At 52.0% G+C, this 23194-nt stretch overlaps 7 protein-coding genes across 7 annotated transcripts; 5 read left to right on the top strand and 2 right to left on the bottom strand.

Annotated features, from left to right (window-relative positions):
- Positions 1-144: 144 nt before the first annotated feature.
- On the bottom strand, positions 145-952 carry J4E82_005326 (uncharacterized protein; the record flags this gene model as incomplete). Its single annotated transcript, XM_051731593.1, has 5 exons — positions 145-342; positions 395-440; positions 487-528; positions 582-708; positions 766-952. The coding sequence occupies 5 exons, from the start codon at positions 950-952 to the stop codon at positions 145-147; spliced, it is 600 nt and encodes a 199-aa protein (XP_051588551.1).
- A 217-nt stretch (positions 953-1169) lies between these two features.
- Positions 1170-3625, top strand: J4E82_005325 (uncharacterized protein; the record flags this gene model as incomplete). Its single annotated transcript, XM_051731592.1, has 2 exons — positions 1170-1460; positions 1505-3625. The coding sequence occupies 2 exons, from the start codon at positions 1170-1172 to the stop codon at positions 3623-3625; spliced, it is 2412 nt and encodes an 803-aa protein (XP_051588550.1).
- A 5190-nt stretch (positions 3626-8815) lies between these two features.
- Positions 8816-9810, top strand: J4E82_005324 (uncharacterized protein; the record flags this gene model as incomplete). Its single annotated transcript, XM_051731591.1, is given in 3 exon segments — positions 8816-8924; positions 9261-9466; positions 9478-9810. The coding sequence occupies 3 exon segments, from the start codon at positions 8816-8818 to the stop codon at positions 9808-9810; spliced, it is 648 nt and encodes a 215-aa protein (XP_051588549.1).
- A 1595-nt stretch (positions 9811-11405) lies between these two features.
- J4E82_005323 (uncharacterized protein) lies at positions 11406-13562 on the top strand (the record flags this gene model as incomplete). The annotated part of the gene is made up of 1 exon (XM_051731590.1): positions 11406-13562. The coding sequence occupies one exon, from the start codon at positions 11406-11408 to the stop codon at positions 13560-13562; it is 2157 nt and encodes a 718-aa protein (XP_051588548.1).
- A 973-nt stretch (positions 13563-14535) lies between these two features.
- Positions 14536-15682, top strand: J4E82_005322 (uncharacterized protein; the record flags this gene model as incomplete). The annotated part of the gene is made up of 2 exons (XM_051731589.1): positions 14536-14714; positions 14791-15682. The coding sequence occupies 2 exons, from the start codon at positions 14536-14538 to the stop codon at positions 15680-15682; spliced, it is 1071 nt and encodes a 356-aa protein (XP_051588547.1).
- A 1329-nt stretch (positions 15683-17011) lies between these two features.
- Positions 17012-19653, bottom strand: J4E82_005321 (uncharacterized protein; the record flags this gene model as incomplete). The annotated part of the gene is made up of 2 exons (XM_051731588.1): positions 17012-19487; positions 19646-19653. The coding sequence occupies 2 exons, from the start codon at positions 19651-19653 to the stop codon at positions 17012-17014; spliced, it is 2484 nt and encodes an 827-aa protein (XP_051588546.1).
- A 1169-nt stretch (positions 19654-20822) lies between these two features.
- On the top strand, positions 20823-21379 carry J4E82_005320 (uncharacterized protein; the record flags this gene model as incomplete). The annotated part of the gene is made up of 2 exons (XM_051731587.1): positions 20823-20975; positions 21023-21379. 2 exons carry the CDS (start codon positions 20823-20825, stop codon positions 21377-21379), a joined length of 510 nt encoding a protein of 169 aa, XP_051588545.1.
- Between the last annotated feature and the right edge of the window lie 1815 nt (positions 21380-23194).

The raw sequence follows: 23194 nt of genomic DNA, 5'->3' as shown, positions 1-23194 counted from the left end.
AGCAGGATATATTCATCGGATCTTTATCTTGTGCAGCGCGCTACCAACTCTACCATGCGCCGCGTCCCGGGCCATACCAGTCGCAATGCCAGATGCATCTTATCCCAAACTCCAACAACGCCATGCCCAGCAAACAGAATGCGCTTAGAGACCCTGCCGTATCCTCTCCGCAAGCTGTCTCTTGCCAAACTCCCATGCGTTCAGGAATCCTTGTTCCGAGAGGTCGATGTTCTTCATCGAGGTCATGTCTTGAGCTGGGGGCTTGCTGACGCGCGAGGCAACAATGACCGGGTCCGTTTCGAGGATAATACCGTCGTCTACGAGCTCATCAACAGCGAGTGACTGCGCGTGTTAGTCAAAGCAAGCTAGGAAAGTTGCGACGGTGGGTACATACCACAAGGTCGTAGTTCTCGATGACGGTGCGCTTGTCGACCGAATTCCTGCTATGCATTAGACGAGTTGGCGAGCCGTGCGTGACAAACTTACTTTAGGAGGATGTTGAGCGAGTCTCTCAATGCCAGGACGACACTAGACATGTGTTAGCTCGAGGTCGAGTACCCCAGGCTGCGCTGTGCCCGTACCTGTATAGCAGAACCTCGTTCTCTTCGGCGCTTCCAACCACGTAGAGCATCACGTCCGACTCCATCTTGAAGACAATGACCTTGCCATCATACAATATAATGTCCGTCGTCTGCTTGGCCGTCTTCTCTGTGCAACGTGTCAGACGAATGGGCGGGTAGCTTTATATGGAGGCGGTCTACACACCCAACAGTCCCTTCTCAAAAGCCTTCTGGTCCTTGACCGTCTTGTATGCAATCTGGCCAGGGTAGTCATTCTGGTGCCCGGCCGGCGGGTGCGGGTTCGAGTAGTACTTGGTGAGGATGCGGGAGCCGTCGTCGATGGCGAGGACCAGGATCGCCTGGACGCTGAAGAGGGAAAGAGGGCGCGACATGGTGGAGCACGTGTATAATCGTCTATGCAGGCGTCAATGGGGTCAGCTCTGGTGTCGACGCGGTGGGGGGTTTTGGTTGATAGGTGTCTGCTTGCGGAGAAGCGGCCAATCACGGAGGTCGTGCGCCCTGGGCTTTAGCGCGCCGTCTGAACTTTTGAGAAGATGCGACGACCATAGGCGGGCGCATCACATCCGTCCAAGTCAGTACACCGCGAACATGCACAAAGTATCGCGAACCTCACTCGCTTCCCTGGTCTGTCCATCGGCCCCGTTTCTTGCGCCTCGTCTTCTTCGCACTGCGGCACCCGCTGCTGTGACATTGGCACAATGCCCGCCATCTGCACGCCCTCAGAGGGCGACGTACGCAACAGCAAGGGAGGGGAAAGGCAGCGCGGGAAAGACAGGCCCCAAGGAGGGTAAAGGACTCATCAGAAAGATTGATCCCAAGAAGGGAAAATCGAAGTCTTTTCCTCTTCGTTCTCCTCGTCTGGACCCGGAAGAATATGAAGTAAGACCGACCATCTCTTTCATGGACTGTGCTCACAACACCAGACAGTCCGCCTAGTCAAGAAGTTCCGAGAAGCCTGCGATGTCCGAAATGTCCAGCTTGTCATGGAACTCTACCCCACGCTACTCGCGGCAAAAGTCTTGAATAGCTACGACACGCGACGCATCACCCAAGTCCTTCACGTGCGCATACGCAACGAGCACAGTCCGAGCAAGCGAGACGAACTCTTTCCTTTCGTCCAGCAGTTGGTGAGCCATCTACGTCAAGGAACAGTCGAGCCGCACCCCTTCGCATTCGTCCATCTGTTCGGTATCTACAAGGACGCCAAGCGCTTCGATGAGGGGTATGCACTTTGGGAATGGCTGGTCCAACAAGACGAGCGCTACGTGTCGCAGGCTGTCTATGGCGCTGCAATCGAACTCATGGCATATGGAAGACTCAAGCCTCTGCCCTTATTGGAGGATCTGTACAACGACGGACTGAAGCGCTTCCCAGGCACCTTTGCTGAGTATCATCTCTCGCCTGACGCCATCGTGCCCGACCGCACCCAGCTTACTACAATCTCCGGTATTCCTACGCTCCTTCTCCAGGGCATACTCACCGCTCGCATACTGGCTCGTGATTGGAAACGGGCTTATCTGGCGCTGGACACTGCACTCCGTATCTATCCCACACAGACCCCACCCCGCTATTTTGAGCTCTTCATGACCGAGAGGCCTATATCTGAAGGATACACGGCCTTTATGCTAGCTTGCCGTGCTGGTGTCGCTATGAGGCCAACTCACGTTACTGCGCTTATTACCAAGCTGCGAGCTGCCATGGGAGCGTCACAATCTATAGCTGATCGTGTCATGCTGCTCCGAGCCATTGCGAACGCCATGTATGGCTACTTGGAGGCTGGGGAAACTCTCGAAGGCATTCACGTCGGGTCATTCCTCCGTGCTTTTGAACTGTTGCTATCAGAACCCATCGGTGGCGAAGATTATGTTGGGGAAGCAGCAGAGATGCGCGACATCCTGGCAGTTACAGCACATGAGATTATGTCGAATTTGATTCAAGCTGGCATGCCACCCGAGCTTCGATCATTACAGGCTCTCATCTCGATATCGGGTAAACTACGCCTTCCAAGTCTACTGAGTGCCACCCTTCAAGACATTGAAGCGGCAGGTTTTGAGCTTGGGCCTATCGAGAGACGAACGATCATAACATCGGCCGGGTTACTCAAGGACAAAAAGTTACTTGAGCAGTATTGGTTGCTTGTTGTGTCAGATGCAGAGGCGAACAGTGCACAGATACCATTTGAAGATTGGATTACTTTCACCAAGGCATGTAGACGAGCCGATCATAGTGATTACTTCCGAAGTCAGCTTTTGAAGTTGCCGTATGCCATCGACAACAACACTGAGCGCCACATCATTCAACAAATCGACATGCCAGAGACGTCCGCACTCAACCACAGATACCAACACATGAGCGTCAAGGAATTGACAACGGAGCTGGATGCACTCAAGACTCAGATGAAGGACATTGAAACCGTTGTCATGTCCGGACAACCACTCAATCTCCATGCATCCCCATTATACATGCATTTGGACCCCCAACACCCTTCTCTGGGTCGTGAAGAGGATCTACGATCGGTATACAACGAGCTCACTACTGATCCACACCAACCGCCTCCACCACCAGCCACACCTGATTCACCTATTCAGCCCGCAGTGAGTCCAACCGGCATACCCCTGGATGACCTCCGATTTCAGAATTGGGTCACCGTCCACGAAATGATGGACACAGCTGCCGACTACGAGTCTGATCTCCGTTATGCCGTTGACACCGCCATCAAGGCTGGCACCCCGCTAAAAGGCACCCCAGAACTTTTGCGTTTGCGTAAAGAAGCCTCGACACCGCGATCTCGCACCGATCTGAGCATGATAATAAAAGAGCTCAGAGCGAGTCGCCGCGAAGACTTGAAAATGTTCAGAAACGTTGCGTCAGATGACCTTTACAAGACGAAAATCACTAAACACATTGCCAAAGATGAGGGAGAGACCGCCGTAGCGGGCGAAAAGGGAGCGCAAAAGATCAGAAAGTATGTTGGCCTGGAGTCGTATCATGACGCCCCTGCTAGTTTGATACGTCAGGTAAAAGTATCAGACAGGAAGGCCTAGGAAATACTCGAAGAGGTCGGTGCTGCTGAGGATAGTCTGGCCCCCAGTGAAAGAGACATAATCCGACCTTTCAAAAGCGATTTTTTCTTCAAACATAATCATTGATCGTTTAAGTAGACATCTGTAAGGTGTATGTGTTTGCCTTGAGCTGGAAGTCTGCATACACCGTGACTAGATTTCTGTTGTCCGTATAGGAGATCATCTGTGATTATATGTGTATTTATACATTATCCAGTACCCTTTACTAGATCTTGAAGACAAGACACATCGCTATCCACTTCGTACATATTGATGGCAGCAGATCATGCCGCCGAGAATTGTGCCGAAGGTCTCCTATCGCAACTATCTCCATGTTGGTCTGACGTTTACTCATCATCACTCAAGTCTCATTACGTTGCATTCTTTCTTTCATCGGATACAAGGACAATCGAGACGTAAAGGAATAATCATCTTACTGCACCGTGGATCCAGCATTTGCACACTGCGTCTCACCTCATGTCGCCTCACCTTTCTCGGAACGTTTCCACCGGCGGATTTTTCCGCTCGGTATCCGAAGGAACATTTGGTCCGAGGATGGTTGTGCGGCCGTATGACATTGGCTTTGTGTTTGGATGACGGCAGACTAGGCCAACTTTTGAGTCATGTTCGCTGACCGGACTATGTTGGCTGATGACGTGGGAGTGGGATGCAAGTACATGATAGCGTGGAGGTACTCAGTGTGGTGAGTGGAGTTAGTACGCTTGACCAAAGTCGCGGTGTGTAGACCACGTGGAGTTGTTTTATCGCCGTCATAGGCAGTTTCACCACTTGCAGAATGAGCAGATGTGTAAGTATGAAGATGAGTGGTTGATGCATATCTCATTACCGAATACCAGGACATTGCAAGCCTCGCGGCCATAAAGCCGTCTGCCCAAGAAAATTCCAAATCTAAATCCAAAAAATGTAATACAGTCAAGTCAACTTAAAGTTGACGGGGAATACGAAGCCAAAAAAATAAATAAGACAATGATGTCAAGAAGTGAAGAATGGAGGCACGCAGCGGTCAACGCGCAAAGCAAGAAGCCATGACAATGTACAACCCTGAAAATCTCCAACGCCACATCAAGTAACCAAACCCGCTAAGTGCAAACAAAGTAACGAGAAGAGAAGGCGTCTCTAGTTCGAGCCAGAGCTACCCCTCCGGCTGTCGGCTGGTGTGATGGGAAAGCAGAAGTCGACTGGCGATGGTGGTGGAGCTGGGGTTTCGTTGGCGTCTGAGGAGCGCGAGGTCAAGCCTGAGGATGCTTTGAATGCCGCGCTGACATCGTGGCCAAGTGTTGAGTTGGTGAAGATGGAGAGACGCTGACGAGGGTTGAAAGCGGAGGCTGCGGAGGCGGGCATGTTGATGGTTTTTGTGTGTGGTGATTGTACTTGACAGTGTGTACTTAATACGTAGTTGACGATGAGTCTCGTAGGTATGAGGAGACTATCTGAAAATGCGGAGAGTATCCGGGATAGTTGACTAGATAGTTGCAACGGAAGCCGAAGAAATTGTACGGGCCGGAGTTATTGATGCGCTGGTGCGATGCAGGGTAATTCTGATTCTCGGGGAAAGGTGCGTAAGATATGTGATGTGCTGTCTCGGACTGTGACAACAACTAAAACTCGGGCTGACTCGGTAACAAGGCTGAAGTGTGTGTCTAGGGAAGGGGTGAGTCAGATTTAATATCAAGGAAGAATGCGCTGGGGTTGTTGGAACAGGGCTTAGGTGCGGTCGTGCGTTGGCATACAGGGCTACCAGAATTGGCGGAACCCCGGACTTGATGCGCTCGGGTATGGGGAAGAAGGTTGCGTAAGGGGCTGACTTACTTTTGGGATGTGGGTGCCAACGAGCGAGGCGTGTTACACAAGTGTGGTATTGCGAGAGGCTTGTGTGTAAGCTGGACCAAGGTATGCTTCAGTGCAAATGGTATGTTTGAAGAAAGCAAAGAGGCTCAAGGTAGAAGTGATTTTTTAATGTCAAGTAGATGAGGACGTGTGTAAGGAATAAGTATTGAGCGTAAAGCTAGGTCGTACTTTGCGATGCGTGGTAAATGGCGATACCGCGTCGAAGGGGGCGCTTCTCTTATACCACAGTACAAGTGCAGAGTACCGATACGATCGCTATTCACCGCCGAAGAGATAACCCTGACTCGCATCATTAACCAGGGTTGTAACGGAATCTCGGAAGGGCCATACGTTTTGAGCTAAAAGCAAAAGTATAATCAGCAATCAAATGTGCGCGACCACACGGGGAAGCGGACGGTTGCAACTCCTTGTTGCGCGACCATCGTTGCACCTGGAAGGTGCAAAGTCCACCCCACGCCCTGATCCTGTTCCAGGGTCGCAGAATCAAGGCTGTTCTGGGGCGTCCTGTCATCATTGACGTGTCTGAGATGGTTTTCTTGAAGCGAGGATGCATGCGACAAACAAGGCACACAAGCCTGTCAGGCCCTTCCGCAGCGTCCCACGCATCCTCTCTACCAGAAGCCTGCTCGTGAGAAAGGATGATACCTATCGCAGACGGCCCGAAGAAGCAAACCAATACAGTACAGTACACCGCGGCGGTCCGCGGGTAGAAGCCGACAAGCGGATGACGTGGGCGAGCAAGACACCACAGTGTCCTTTGGGTGGCTGTCGCAAGCAAGGCATCATCGAAGCCGGACCGACCAAGTCAATTCTCTGACCGCTTCTCCGATGTGCATAGGTATGCATATCCCACGCGAGGCTTGCGGCAGAGCAAGATGGGGTAAGTGGAGCTCCGGGCTGCATTCCCCGGATACCAGCGGGCTGGGATTTGCCCACTCAAAAAAGGAAGACGAGGCGTCTGGAACTTTGCCTAAGAAGTTGGCTCCACCTTGATCATCAGCATTCGTGCTACTCCCTTGATGCCCATCCAGGTACCGCCGCATCACTTTTGCAACGGCTTTTTACACTGCCTGTCATCGACTCATACACCTTGCAGTGCGGACAAACCCGGATAGGCAACCCGCGTTGGGTTGCGACACGGGAATAATTCCTGCGACGTTTGCCCAGGCTGGAATGAGACTTCCTGCAATAAGGCTTCGAGAACACTGCTGGAAGGGCGCTCGAGCCGACCTGTGTCACGGCCAAGGCATTACTGACGTTGGTGTCATCGTTCCGCCCCTTTTCTACCGGTTGAAATTACGGCAGAAGAGTGACATCTCAGACCTCCTTCCGTCCTGCGTTTTGGCCGCTCTGGCATGGCTGATCCAAGTTGTTCTCGCCATCGTCGAGCAAGCGCAGATCGAAGCGTTCGGCGCCGCAAACACACTTGTTACAGCATTATGCCGGTCGCGATCAGATCTCGATGCGCGACGCAGGCAGCAAAATTCTTCACCTCCGCGCCATCCGAACGATAATTCCATGTTGTCCTTGAAGATAGCGAACGAATTCTGTTACCGGTCGACTACTCGTGGCGCAAACCTTCCTCTGGTTACTTTTGTTAAGCGATAGCCTGAGCCAAGCTCACCTGTCATCACATCATCTCATCGAGACGTCGAATGGGAAGCTATGGGGTCGCACGTTAGACGCGAGCTAAACGTAACCTCAACGTCGTTTCATCTTTGGTAAGGCGACGTAGCCTTCTACCTAGTAAACTCCGACGCCTTTCTCCCAAGCCTTATCCACGCAACCCGCTTTCCCCGGCCTGGCGTATAGCCTGATCCCCGCCCTTGCGTTAGGGTTGCTGTCGGAACAAACATCCCCCCAACCATAACGTGTAACGTTCCTCACCTCTACCGCGGGGCGTAAGTTGTATGATGTGGCGCGGTGGTCCGCCTTCGTAAATTCGTGTCGCATCGGAATCCGGGTTGTGCCGTTAGCGAGACGGTGATTTCTAGGCGCTGGTGTCGCTTTCCGATCGTCTGCGGCCTTCCGACGACAATCTGCGCGTTATCTGACCGACTCTTGACAGGCTTTCACCGCAACTTGGCGACGTAGCGAAGAAAAATTGAGTATAAGCGGGGAAGGTTGCAGTAAGGCTTTGAGGAGAAAGAGGGAGAGCTTCGCGTCTCTGGGCGTGCCTGCTTCGTGTGGGTTATGGCAACTGTAAAAAGCGACAACTACTACTACCACCATGTGTGACCTCCTAGACGCACTGAGACATCAATTGCAAAACACTGAAAGTGAACGGCTGTCATTCTTTTGTCTCGACAGAAGACATCAGGTAAGCATATGTTGCTTTGCGCGATTGGCTTAGCAATATTTTCTCCGTTGCTGATACAAGCCCATACATTTTTGTATAGTGATGGACTTCGTGACGTTGTCTGCAGCGGCATGAGGGCGCTCCCCTGACGCCTGTTTGCTGTCGCAGGCTGCGAGAATTTCCTCTCACCAGCGATCCATCATGAAATCCCACCACTGCAGCCTACAGACATTCTCCCTTGGTGGTGCATACAGTTACGCAATGTTTCCTCAACACCCCTAACCTTCTGCCCCTCATTGTCCCAAACATTGTGTTGTTATCGCCAACCGACACATGCATGGAATCGGTCGATCAGCAGTGGCAATGGCTAGAATCACTCAAATCACTACCCGTGCCCAAGTAGCCGAGTCATTGCACCAGGCATTGCTTAGAAGAACAAGATTCGGAGGCCTTACGTTCACACGAGCAGGCATCTTTGACTACTTCGAGCACGTACACCATTACTTCGGCTGCCCTGAAGACGACTCAGCTTAGCCAACGCTTACTATTAGCCATCGTCCGGATGTCGACCAGTCCATTCTCAATGCTTGTCTGCATCAGAGGTACTCTCATGGCCTTGCGCAATACGCTATTCCCCATTTCAATCTCAAAGATCTAACCACGTCCAAATCTACTACTCATTTTTCTGAATGCTCGTGTTCAACATTCAACAAGTAAATTAGCTTTTCTCGACTACGAGTTGGCGCCCTTGATACACCTGCGACCAGCGATCATCAAGCATACGGAACACGCTATGGGCCTCGTCAGTGAAAAGTATGGTCAGATATTAGAGTGGGACACGGAAGAACAAACTGTGCCGAGCATCTCCGAGCTAAATAGGCTCTCTTTGCTGTATAAGACCAATCTAGATTCGGTAAGTTGGGCACTAAAGAAGTGCTCCCGATGAACTTCTTCGAGTCGCTTGTTGAGACATGATCCTTCCTAAATTCTTCCAGTTGGATATCATGCAAGAGCCAAAGCCAGTCCGGTCTTCATCGCTAGGCATCTGTGCCTGCTTCACTCAAGAGTGCGATCGCAGTGTCGAGGACGATGTGGCCGGCATCAAGTTTAATGGTAAGCGTGATCGCAAGCGGGATAAAGAACTGGAGCATGTCATCACTCTATTCAGATATCTCTAGGAACTACCTGTCAGGTAGACGATAAAGACACACACATTGGTGGAGACACCTGACAATCTACTACAGACCAACGAACGAGCAAGCATCTTAAGTTTCCCATTCGCGGCCTCACTTCTTTCGAAATCGTCCATAGTGTCGGAAAGTCTTCGCTAACTCAGCTTCTTCCTACCCTAGGCAAAACGAGTCCAGTACTAAGTCAAGCACCGACAGGCAGAGCTGATCACAAGCTATGCTATCAATCTCTCGCAATGTAACTCGACTGCTAACACAGCTCTCGAGAGCACCAACCTCACTGATCTGGGGAAACCAGACGCGAAGTTTCGCTGTCCAGTCAACAAGCATCGAAGCCCGAAAAATCTCGAAATTCTCAGAAACGTAGAAGCCGCTTCAGGTGCATCCTGGTATGCCGTAGATGGCCGCTTAAGAGACTGCACTGGTACTACACCCCACGATATCGTCTGCGGTATCATCAAGGACGTACACTACAGCGTGAACCACTTTGGGCCGAGCTTGATAAGGCTTCTGAATGCTATACTCCAGTCGATTTCATTTACGTCACTATCCCCACTGACCTCCATGACCCTACGAAGCAGATCACTGGTAAATCCAATAGAATCAACTTGAGTGGTACCAAGAAAGCTGGTTCTCACGATATCGCAGCTCTGCATGACAACGATGATCAGGACAACGATGCTGATGAACAGCGTACTACTACCTTCCGTATGGGTTCGGCGCTTCAGTCGGCACCTCGCAAGGACGTATGGCTGGCAGGACGAGGTGTTCCAGCTCACCTAAAGCCGTCTTGTGTATGGCAGTCTTGAGACGTTCGCTATGTACACTCATCCTGGCATAACATTGTCCATGTAAGGTGTTTGGGTGTTTGTCAAGATTAATTTGGTCTTTTAGAGGATTCAGTCTACAGTGATTGATGAGCCAGCCCATCGGCGGCCCAGAAGTATGAGGTTGGCGTCATACTAGAGGTCATTCAGTTATTGATGCTCATGTATCAATACTGAACCTAAGTAGTCCAGTTTCCTGTAAGAGGAACTTTATTTCTCTCGTGGTTTGGTCCTTCTTCTACAACCACACAGTTTGCGCATACTGTGATCGATGTGGGAGCGCCAACAACCATGGTCTTGCTCTCGCAAAGCACATATAGTGGCCACAGTACTATAAGAAATACTTGACTTTTTTTTGTGATTCTTTTTCGTGAGGTTGAAGTACGTGTCGGATGCATTTATCACCTGCTTCTATGTAACATCTCGTTGCTCCCTTTCAAGGACTTTTCGTGTTACGGTCGTATCTCACAATCGTTGGTCGACCACCTGTCCCCACGCGAAGCGCCTTCCGGTTTGGGCACTAGCGTTGACACCGACTTCGGGATTTGTACATTGCGGCCTAGATGTCATCATACATCAACGAAAGCTGCATTGTCACCGGATTTTTGTACCCAGTGCCAGGCCCTTGTGATAACATCAGTTGGGCTTATGTTAGCTAGTGGACGTTATATTTCTATGAGGGACTGTCGGGCGTAACCAGGCTGTGCATGCTGACCGTAATCGTTGCGTGGCCAGCAACCAGTATGGTGCCCAGCCTTACAACACTAGAGCTGCTTGCCTGAAACCGGTGAGCCTCCTGTTCTGTCTATTTCAGCATTCATCTACCACCGGTAAGATCTAGCCAGACCACCTCAAGAGTTGCCTGGGAGCCGCGTCCTGCGATTAATTGTGCGGACAACATGTCGCGACCAAATACTAATTCGTCACCAGAGCCGCATGAACGTTATTCGTAGATATCGCTTCCTGATAGCGAATACTTTGACGATGACACGCGACATGAGCAAAGTGTGCAAAGCAGCACCGTTGGCAGCGTGTCCAGGCCTGAGTCACGAATACTGGGGCAGTATGAGCCCGTATCGCGAATCGACACCCCTCCTCATGCTATACACGAGCAAGAAACACTCTTGGACACCAGCTATGATTGCGCAGGTCTACCAGTCACTCCACTGAATGCAGTAGATGAATGCGACTCGCTGGATCAGCAGTGCATAAGAACTCCGGACAACACCCAAAAGCGCGAACCTTGTGCGAAACACTTCTATCTACTAAGCTAGACATCGGCTGATGATCTAATAGCAGATTACCAGGACCAAAATCTACAGAAATCTACCGAATGGCTACCCTACACCCTGCGGCGCCCTTACCTGATCGCCCTAGGTGCAGTGTCACTCGTACTGTCTATCGTCTTGGCAACACTTTGCTGGCAGTCCTATAAGAATCATGGACTTGGAGATGAAGTTGGGTCCACGGGACTGTTCTTTGGGTGGAGATACACGCCCACCATCGTTGCAGTCTTCTTCACACAGGCTATTGTCCAGATTGCCGAGGACGTAAAAAGAACAGAAGCTTACGCGCGCATGGCGAGCCCGGAGACCGTCAAAGCAAAGTTCACCCTATTCTACTCGCCCAGGGTGTGGTGGAAAAGCATCTTCATAGGTTTTTCTCGAAAGCGGAGTGGCGGATACAGAGGATGGGCCCTAACCTTATCTTCGCTTGCAGCTGGCGTCAGCATACTCGGCATCTCAGCCTTCTCGTCGTCCCTGTTAGTTGCAAAGGATGTTTTGACAAAGGAGAGTGTGCAACTACAACGATACGCAGCTGGTCAGACAACGGGGAAAGAGTTATTACCTATTCAACTTGTACCCCGAAGAGATACTTACTCCCGCACTATCAGTGGATATCTTTTCAACGTCTCCACATCGATGTGGATGTTCGACTCATATCTCATTGTGCCCTTCGGCGCATCTAACAGCGGCATCGATCGCGTATCACTCGAGAACGGTATCTGGCAAGCAGAGACTGAGGTGTTCCATTTAGACTATCATTGTACACCAATGGTTCTATCTGATAAGAGCATTCTAGATATCAGTTACACAGCCGCGAACGTCTCACAGTCAAACGATGCGTGCCCGAACGATGTTTGTACCGTCAAGTCCAAAGGATTGCAGATTCGATCGCAGGACGGTTGTGAGGTTCGGATTCAAGGACCCATCGATGTCTGGGATGGGCTATTGGTGATGACGGGTGAGTTCTTTCAGAGCGATACCTTTTCAACGGATGGTGGCCTACTCTGGACAAATATGTCCTCTGACTACGTGTCGTGGCAAACTCTTGTTGATGAGTACGGCCAGACGCCGGAAATTCTCGCTAGTGGGAACATGGTCCTCGAACAATGGTCTCGCACTTTCATACATAGCTTGTCTGAGCAATGTGTGGGGCGTGATCTGCTTCTTGTATCGCCGCCATGGATCGACTATACCGAAGGTGAACTAGCCTCATGGGAAAATCTCACGGTACGATCTGCTGTATGCACTCCGCAATACAACGCAGCTGCCATGCCAGTTACCGTATCGACTGGCGGAGCCGGAACGTCCATCTCCTTTGACGTTTCTGAGCTCGAGCGACGTAGCCAGTCCGTACCGAAAAAAGCTATTGATTTTGCCTTATTGGACGATATTTCCTTTCACAACAGCAATTGGGCCAAGTACATTACCATACCGCTTACTGTCCATGGCGATTTTGAGGGGATATCCACACTTCTTGTAGACAAGTTCGGCCAGAACGTTTCCAGCATGCTGGAGAGTGACACACTAGAGATGGAAGCTAGCATGCTTCGAACGCGTTTCGCGAAGGAGCTCTTGCTATCGTCTATCACAGAATCAGACGTCCTAGAGCTAGAGAGTGCACCTGGTAGTGTTACACACGTGAGGGGAAGGATTTTGGTTATTACTGAGATTGGGATAACGCTATCCGTGCTCTTCCTGCTCTTGGCATGCTATCTAACAAGCATGATATTTAGCGTATCGGTCAGACGACGACCGCTAGGCCTCAGATCGGATCCTGCGGCTATTATTGGGACAGCTTCACTCCTCAAAATCGATTTACCTCCTATGGCTACATTACAAACACTAGCTGGACATAGCCGACCACACATACAAGAGACGATTGAATCACGAACTTACAATTTGCGAGGAAGCATTCTTTCGGAGGGTACATCGAAATGTGAGGCAGTCAAAGCTGAAGGGTCAGACTTACTTGCTAGGAAGAAGGAACTGTCCCCAGGCTCTCCAAAATCTAAAGCCAGCATTGGAAACGACTGGAGGCCCTCAATGCTCCACAAAAGGTGGCTCTTCGCATTGTTAGCTTATCTCTTTGCTACTACAGTAGCCATTTTGATTCTTCGCGGATATGCACGAGAGAAAAAGCTCTCCCGTACTGCATTCACCTACGAAGTCGATGTGGGCCTTTTCAACACAACTTTCTCGCCTCACTCCCTTATAGCTACACTGATCGCAGTGGGAATTGGTCTGAGCTGGGATGGCGTTGACAAGCCTATGCGGGGTTTGCAGCCATATCTCTCTATGTCGCGAAACCCAGTGGCTCCCAAACGGGGAGCATCTTTGACGTACCAATCTTCGTACTGGGTGTGGGCTGCTGTGAAAGCAGCGCTACGCAAACATTGGATCCTATGTCTTGTTGCTGCCGGAACAACTCTGTCACAAATTCGTAAGTAATTTCTTGCTCCAATAAAGACATGTAGCTGATTGAACAGTCATTATATCTATGGCTGCTGTCTTTGAGAGGCAGGCAGTCACACAAGAGCAGCCAATAATAGATGCAGATAACACCATCACAGCACCGTTTTCGCTACGGCAAGAACCTTTAAACTTTTATCAAAGCGACGATGGCACACGTGAACGTCATTTCGAGATAACTGAATCCTTGTTGGAAGCGTCAAAGATTCAGTGGTTATATAATGCGCTAGACGAGATCATTCTCGACCCACCACAACTACCATGCACGAAAGATGAATGGGTTTTCACTCCCCTCGATATAGATCCGTTACCAAACGTCACAATGTCTTCGAAGGCGACCTCTGAAGATGAGAACCATTCAAATTCAGATCCCCTGAGTTCACCCGCCAACATCTCTTCTATTACATCTGCACTTCGAAGTCGGTTGGAATGTTCTCCGATCGTCGTGCCAAACTCCAGCTGGCTCAACCGAGCCGCAGACGTTTACCCAGACCGGAAGAACGAGACTTTACCAGGGTTTGCTCTACCGACTACCCTTTTCAACGGCGAGTTGTACAATACATCTGTCTTTTCAATTCCAAGACGATTGTCATGCTGTGCGAATGGCACAGATCCGGGTGGGCAAGCTGTTGTTGCATACTGGACTAGCAACAGCTCAATGCTTGAACCAGAAGACCCTGCTGATTTGTCTCAGAATTGCACTACAACTGTGACTGAAAACACGACTGAAACTCGCTGTGAATCTTTCTCACGTCCCAGTAGCGGACCTGAGAACGTAGTTGTCCATGGTTCTTGGTATCGTAATTTTACCATAAAATGGATTGTTGGACCGGGAGCGACGGCAGAAATCTCTGGAGCCGAACTCAACACAACTTACCAGAATAATGGCGACACTTTTGGAAATGCAAGTGAGGAGCTTCTCTACTTCACAGAGGAACCTACGATGTCTATAATGAACTGTGCGCCGATCATCGAGGTCGCGAATGCTAGCGTTATCGTAGCCAGGAGCTCCGGAAACGTCCTGGACTTCGTCTTGTTATCTGATACTCAGCCTGATCAGAATGCATGGGAGTACGCCTGGGATATTGTGTATCCTGAACCAACACGAAACGATGCTGATGGAAATGTTAGGTGAGCACTTTAGCTTTTGGTTTACCACATCGCGCTCATGAGTTATGCATGGAAAGCTGACCATTTCCTTTACCAGTTACGGTCATTTGTTCATGACCCAGCTTCTCACAGCTCCGTATGTCATCGCTCCAAGAAGGGCACACTCTTGGCTCTCATACAACAAGAGCATTGAGGAAACAGAAAGCGAGCGCTTCAACATCCGCGACCGCGACCGCGGTCTCAATGTCGACTTCATGTCCTACGCAAACTGGCACCTTACCAACAAGAACTCAGATGCACTGCTAAACACAACCACACTATTCTGGCACTCCGAAAAGACCTTGCAGACCTTCTTCAAGCACTTTGCTCACTCTGGATCATCGCAACTTGGTGGTTACCGTTCAGCTGATGATTCTGGGAGAGCGGTTTATAAGAATGCCCTTGACTGGCAAGATGGTGTTATTAACGCAACGTTCACGGAACGTTTCGAAGTCCTGGTCATGAATGAGGTTGCTACCTGGATCTCTCTGACCATTCTCATTTTGCTCATAATCATCCTGATTGTTCTCATCGTGAGCTTGCAGATCGTGTATCCAAGCTCATCTCTGCAGCACCCTATAGAGTGCTTGGCAGACGTACTTACCATGGTTGCTGGGAGCGATGGTCTAATTAGTCTAATCGAAGAGCAGGGCGTTGAAGGTTTCGCCAACAGTGACAAAATGACGAGATTAGGTTGGTTCAAGGATCGGAAGGGAGATGTCAGATGGGGTGTTGAGCTCGTAGATGCGGAGGGTATCGAATGGGTTGATGGGCCTGAGGCAGCTAGGCCGGATGAAGTTGGTGACGAAGAGTCATCGGTCGGAAGCAGAGGAGTGGCTGATACGAACAGCTCACTTCTGGAAGGTGAGCGGAGGCCGCTTTCTCCGCAATATTCCGCTCAAGAGCAAGAAGCAGAATCGATGTTGGAACAGCAGAGCCACTCAACGTAGTGATGGTACCCCGGGTTTTGAAGAGAGAAGACCGTCAGGCATATGTCACTGACATGTCATCGGATAAATTCAATGGTTGCTTCACTTTTTACTTTCCTACTAAGCTGGCCATGTACATCTCATTTCAAATCTCGACACGTAGGCAACCCACCATGCATTCACTCGCCCAACACAAGCAAGGCAAGTGAGGCGGGTATATCATACCTATGTAAATATGACTAGTAATGCCGGAAATCTCCGTCCAAACAGACACCACCAATACGTCTAGTACCGGCACTTCCCCGTTTCTTACAGTACCGAAACAATGGTCTGGAACACTGGGAAAAAGAACAACGTGTGGGACATGTCGGAGCATTGTGGGCCGAATTGGGATGGGGTGAGCGTGGGCTGGTTGCATATGCGGTATGAAAAAGCAGATACGCAAGCTGAGGTCAGTGGCATCATTACGCATCACATTTGCGGTGAACCAACACAGGGTACACTGATTACTAGAGGGTGGAAGAGATGTGATTGTAATCCCAAGTGATGCTTACAGGCTAGCTGCAGTATCCTCTAGATCAGTTCTATCCATCAATCCCACTCAGCTATGTAAAGAAAGAAATGGAAAACATTCAAAGCGCTGCGTAGTTCATGATCCATACAACCATCATCATAAGCGTCGTAGCCGTTGCCAACACATCGACCTTTGCTTACTTTTTGCGACAAGCGAAAAAAAGAAATCCCACACATTTCTGCTGCCACGTAGATCCAGCCACAACAAGTGATAGAGAAAAAAGGGTATTACATCCGCCAAACAAAAAGGTCCGAAAAGCCTCCGTGAGGAGCTGGTATAGTGCAGGGAAAGAAAAAGGAAGGGGGGTGGTGTGGGGAACGCTCAAAAAAGGCGCGACGAAAGGTAGGAAGAAGATAACCGTACAATCTGTGATCGATCCAAAGGTCCAGATGGCGCGACCGCCCTTACGCATTATATGTTGGTGTGCGTGAGCGTTCCAGTCTAGCAAACAATAACAATGTAACCTGCACTGTCGCAAGGAACACAGCAAACATACAAACATGCAGCGCGAGTGGGTAACCGTACCAAAATCGAAAGCGCGATGAAGAAACCGATCCGAACTTTTTTGTTGAGCAGGTCTGCCGCAGAAGGCTGTCCACGCTCGTGAAAAGCTTTTGGTCTGAAAATCATCCACCCAACGAAGGAAATAAGATCGAATGAAAATTGCCGGTCAGACAAGGATAAGGTTCGGAACAGGCGTGTAACGTGTGGAGGAAAGGTCGAAGTCGGTCTACGCATCTTTGTGGTGTGGGCGAATGCCAGAGGTTCGAAGATTCTCAGTTAACGTAATGGGAATTGGCGCGGCGACGCAGTGGTCGCTGCACCTCAATCCTATCGTCTTGAGAATCTCGTACTACTCGGCTTTCGCGTCTACTACGGTGGCTGCGTATACTGCCTTCGTTCATCTCCTCTGCTTGTCTCCGCGTGACCAATGCCTTCCTGTCACCTGCATTGCTGCCTTTCTCGCTGCCACCGTCAGGATTTCCGCTAATGACGAGTTCTGCCATGCCGTCCTCGCCTGGGATGAGTCGCATAGTGCGACCCTCCATGTCGCCGTTGAACTGCAGGCTGAGTGGGGCATTCGCGTCTACTCTGAGGCGAATCTCGTTGTTGCCGTTGCTGGTGACGGCCGTGTGCCTGTCACTTCCAGAGGAGCCAGAATGAGAGGGAATTGACGGTACCCTAGAAGCTCTCTTTGCGGCACTGTGGATGTGGTCGATCAACGGAGCATCAGTACCGCGTTGATGGTTGATGTATTCCAACGCTTTCATCTCATCTCGCCTGGCCTTCGGTGGAGCACGCTCTTTGACCTTGCGGCCTTCCGCATCAGTAGGACGGCGGCGGCGAGGAGGAGCTGGAGCTTCGGGGATGGGAGCCTCGACTTCGGACTCATACTCGTCGCTACTGTCGAACGCGGCGGGAGGTTGGTAATAGACCTTTGAATTACGTTTTTCACGTTTGCGCTCCTGCTCAGCCTGGTATCGCGCCTCGGCTTTCTCGGCCTCGCGTCTATCAGCCTCGCGTCTAGCCCTAGCATCAGCTTTAGCGTTGGCTTCAGCTTCGAGGCGTTCATATTCCCTGGCCTCAGCATGTCTGTCGTTATAAGACTTCCCGTAATGAGCTGATCGACGCCGCTCAGCCTTAGTGCTGTCGTGCACATAGACCTGACCACCTCTGGCGGGATATTCGGTTTGAATTTCACGCGGTGGAGGAGGAGGTCGGCTGACTGACTGTCGGCGAGACGGTTCGTTTGTGCTCTTGGTTGTACGGTGACGGCTGGTAGGGTGGTCGTGGTTGACAACGACAGGCTGGGACTTGCGGCGGTCAGCGCGAACTTGCTCGACCTCCGAGGTGGTGTAGGCGTGGGAGATGGATGGACGCTGCAGTTTCTTGCTCTTGCTCTTGGGCTTCGCTTTGGACTTGGTCCGCTCAAGCTTTTGGGGAGGAGGCGGCATGAGCGCACGCTGGGCATAGCGATCGTCGGGATGGGGCTCGGCTTCATAGTCGTCGTCTTCGTCAGACGATGCACTCTCAGATTCGCTGTAGCTCTCGTAGGCCTCGCCCTGGAGCTGCTTCTGGGGTGGAAACCTGGGCTGTGTAGCGCTCTGAGGCTGGCCGCGCCTTGCCGAATACTGATCACGCGGAGCTTGGTCGATGACAAGGGGTGGTGCAGGTCCATTGCGTGCAATATTGGTCGAGTTGCGGTGTGTCATGCCTGGCCTTTGCATGCCGTCGTAAGACGGGGCCATCCCGTAGCCGTACTGAGGGTGGTATACAGGTGCCGCTCCATATGGTCCGGGTGGGGGGCCCATCTGGCCTGAATAGCTTTGACGGTAAAGCGCAGACTGGGAGAGGGGCGGGCCATGATCTTGCGGGTGGCCTGCATATCCTCCAGGCGCTCCCTGAGTCCAGTGGTACTGGGGTCCAGGCTCACCGCTGTAGCTGACGGGTCGAGACACAGAGGGACGACGGGGACGTGTCGTGGCTGGCTGGATAACGGCACCAGCGTGTGAGTAGTAGGACTGGCGCTGGTCCGGGTAGTACGGGGAGGGGGTGGGATCAGAACGCATTGAGCGGGTGTCTTCTTGGGAAGGGCGATTCACGTCGCGAGCGGATTGAGATGGGTGAATCTCAGGGCGGATGTTATGACGACGGGGAGCTGGGGCAGGCGCGTTGGGGTCGTACTTGGTGCGCCTGGGGTCGGCACATTCCGGTTCGACTCTGCTATCACGACGATCTCTGTGGTCCGGGCGAGGATCCTGGGTAACGGTCGGCCGGCGTTCACGTTGCTGGATGATGGCTGGGGGTTTGGACGAGGTCGAGGCAGTGCGGGAGATTGACTTGGGTCGGGACGAAGCCTTGGAGGAGGGCTTGGTCGACTCTGAGACGGTAGGGCGTCGGCGGATCTTGGGAGCCTCTTGCTGAGGAGGGACTGGGGCAGCAGGCACCTGGGGCGGGCTGCGCTGGGGAGGAGCACTTTGAGCGGAATTAGTGCTGCTGACGGTGGCGGTGGTGTAGCTGCTGTACCCTGAGTCGGAGCGAAGGTCGATGTTGGTCGGCGCCCTCTCCTGAGCGGGCGGCATTTCTTTATCCAAGTCGGATGGGTGCGAGCGCTTGGTGGAGACGTTAGCGGCATTGGGCGAGCGCCGGCCCTGGAAAGGAATAGAGCCGCCTTCGCTGTCATCGGAGAAGCAGTCCTCGACAGTAGGCTGCATCTCCTGTGGGCTCGCCATGTTGGCAGCGGCGTTTGTTCTGTGGGAGAGTAGCGGGCTTCACAGGCGCGCAGAGGGCAGGAGTCGGCAAAATATCTAGCGGCTCTATCGATAATAAAAGCGTCGCGGGGCGATCCTTGACAATCAGGCGAGACGTCGAGAGCGCATTATTAGCACGGGCGTCTTTGGGGGTGCTACCGTCTCATGAAGACGGTGTGGGTGAAGGGGGGGAAAAGAAGATCAGAGCAAAGGGGACGAGGGAAGCAGGAGGATATGCGAGGCAGATGCAGAGTATGACGGGCGAGTTCGTGTGCAGCAGGCTGGCAGGCAGGCATGCAGGCGTTATTCGGGCTTCGACACACGAAACTTTTCCCCCGCCCGTAAAATTCAAAACGGCGTGGTACTATAAACTGCCTTATAGCGGGCTAGCTCTTTCATGCAATGCGTCTAATCGTTGGGCGCGCACCGCATCCGTCGCTGCCCAGTCAACCTCCAACACCTAGTGGTTGGAGGAGGGGCTGTCTCTGCCGCCCTCTACGGCCCTTTCAGTCATGGCATGTCTGCACCAGGCTGCGCAGTACCGCTACGAGTGACGCAGCCAGCCTCCACACCATTTCTTGGTTGAGTGTGCATGCAGACGCCCTCGTTGCCAGCCGCAACAGCTGCCCTCAGTTGAATTGCCATGTCGACTGCTCACTCCACTCTGCCGCCCGTGTAGGGGAGGCCTGCCCTCCGAGGCCGAGTCTGCAACAGTTTCGCCATGCACCCACACTGCTTCACCCTGTCCACCCTGCCCACCCGGCCACCCTGATGCTGATCATAGGTGTCTTGGTCGTAATAATAGCCAGTCGCGTGGCCATTGGCTGCCTCAGATGCGCAACATCCATCGGTTTGAGTGGTCGTGCATCGTCTCCGTTGGAACGACGTGAAACCGGGATTGCCCGGCCCTCGTTGATGCGAGCCGTTCGCCTGTCTGTGAGGGCTGAAGGCGAGGGCGGACTGCACCTCGATGCACCACTTCACCGCCCTCGCAAGAGCCACGACCAGCACCCTCGCTCGTCAGAACCACGGCTTCAACGCCCGCGACGCTCGATGCAGCCGTCACCAAAGCTTGTCGCCCGCCTGCTAGACTCGAACGGCGTCCTCGGCTGCTGATCACACCTCGCCTTGGCGTTATCTATCGTGTATTACCACAACGCCCGCGATTCTCTGCAGCATCACACGGTGAACGGTCGTAGGGCAGGCAGACCTTCCTAGCTCCATCGAACTTTTCCTTGCCTTTCTTCACGGTTCACGTCATGGAGCCTCAGCACTGCATCGTTTATTAACAGCTAACTCGTTTCCTCCTGGCTCGGCCACGTCAATCGCGCTTACCATGCAGGAACAACAGAGCACTTTCACCATCGTTACCTTCATTAATCTCCACGACGCGAAGCATAACATGTGTCCTTTCGCCACTGCGAGCTCTCGTTGTTCGGTCTCGAGTCTGACTGGCGCTACGTTGCCAGAACCACGCAAATCACATCTTGTTAGCACTTGCCCTGCCCGGCACTAACGCACTCACACGCAAGACAGCGTATCGGTGTAACAACCCCATCGAATCGCCTCGGACGCAGCTCTAATCACGCGGCCCGTCAAGCGTTGCTTACTCGCCTAGTCGTCTACACTACCCCACCAAACTTTCCGGTGAAGAGACGCACCACATCGAGCAGCGCAATACTCTCAACAAGTCTGGCCAGAACCAGAGCAAATGATGTGCATCTGAATGCGACCAATGCCCCAACCTGCACCTTCCACGGCACCTCGATCGCGAACGTCACACGCACGATGACCGTTATCGTATCCGAGGTGGCCGCTGCCGCGCTCCTCTCATCATGTCGTGATCGACCGTCGTCATGGCACGGACTCTATACACAAAGTACAGCGTCTTGAATTTTCGTCGTTGCTAGATCAAGCTCCACGCAGTCGTGGTAAAACACACCACCACCACCATCAAAACTCCCATGTAGTGCATCCTGCTCACCTTTGTCATTCGCTGGTGCCATTGCTGTAAGACGAAATGGTGCAGTGGTCCCTCTCTGAAAAGGTGACCGCTCGTCCAATGCACCTACACCACCACACATGACGTTGACTCTTGTACTACTGTGGCCCCCTCTCAACCCACGTCTGCGCCATGGATATGCCGTGATGCTTGACGATTGCCACTCAGAACACATTCGCTTCGGCTCAGTTGCAGCACTCTGCGCGACCCAGTCAGTGCCGAACACCAGGTTATGAACAGCGCTCGTCGCACACGTCAAATGCTCAGCTAACCTTCGTTGTGACATCAATTCAGTTCCGCCGCGGGGTAGCGGACAAATACGGGTTGCCGACTTGCTCCAAAGGGCCTCCGTATACAAACTTCTTCCACTGACGTCTGATTAGACTCTTCGTGCAACCGGCAAAGAATCATGGCTGAATCATTTCGGCACATCGCAGACACCGTGCAGATATCAAAATCTTTGGCTTGAAGCCTGTGTCAGATTGATGCGATATCGGCAGCCATTGTACCACGGTACACAGTCATGTACCTGCAACTTGGAAAACACCATCGCAAATATGGGAGAGAATCTGCACCAGACATATCGCGAAAACCTGCAGGATGCCACGATGCCTAAAAACGATGAGTATTTGGTTCCACAATCGACAAGTTGTTGGGCATGGTACTGAGATCGTAGGTAGCACAATCATATGCACGATGACCTACTGCACGTCAACTCCCAGAAGCCCTTGTCCCAGCCTTTTGAACTGCTTCTTAGGCTTCGCTCCTTTTATATCAAGACTCCGGTCGCGCTCTTCTATCTGATGTCGTCTTCGCCGTTGGGCTAGCGCTGGTTGGGTGGAGGAACGCGTGGGACACTCGCTAAGCGCAGCCCTGGAGCCCACCACAAATCCACCATCTCGTCGGAACCCGAGCGAAATTGAAAGATGGGATTGTGAACGCTTTCATTTCACCGCACTATCCAGCTTCAGTTCGTTCGCGCAAACCATTCCACTCTATAGCCTAGAGAATGCGCTCCGTTCCTATCATGGCGTGTGACTCACATTTGGCATGTCACTCCGTCTCATTGTTGAATCCTTCGCTGCCCAAAAGGTCCCCAATTGGGTCCCGAACACATGGTCTTGCGGCTCATCGCTGCCCTATGGACCCACTTCCAGCCTTGACGCCATGGATATGTTGACTCAGGATGCCCAAAAGACCCACCCGGCGGTTATTGTGGGCAAAAATTCCTATCCTCCGCCAGCGACTACAGGTACCACGCGACAACATAAGGGAAAAGCAATAGCTACGATTTCGAGCTTGTCCAGTACCTTCTGCGAATGAGAGCTCTGTAATGAGTACTGCTGATCTGGAAGTGTCTCAGTTGTCTAGTTGTCGGGTCAAATCTTGTTGTACACGTGGTACGTCTGCTCTTCGTTCGGGATTCAACGATTCAACCCCAGTCTTGTCAGGTAGAAGTCACCCGATACCCAGCCCGTTCTCCAGGTACTCCAGGTTTTCCCTACGTGTGGATGCTTAGACATTTGCCTTCGTACCGCCCCAGGATATGGGTGGTTTCATCCCGGCATGTGGGCAACAGTGTTACAAGCAACAAAAGGAACTCCACCCTTGATGAAGGAGTCGGGGCTGAACGCCAACCGACGACCACGTCAGAAGGTAACGATCACCGCGGGGCGATGATCACGTGACTGGCCTCACGCCAAGGA

This window comes from Alternaria postmessia, assembly GCF_024291825.1.
Source record: "Alternaria postmessia strain BMP 2775 chromosome Unknown scaffold_28, whole genome shotgun sequence".
In the NCBI taxonomy this organism is placed as follows: Eukaryota; Fungi; Ascomycota; class Dothideomycetes; order Pleosporales; family Pleosporaceae; genus Alternaria; species Alternaria postmessia.
The sequence above is the reverse complement of the archived record's forward strand: the minus strand, read 5'-3'. Positions and strand labels throughout refer to the sequence as shown.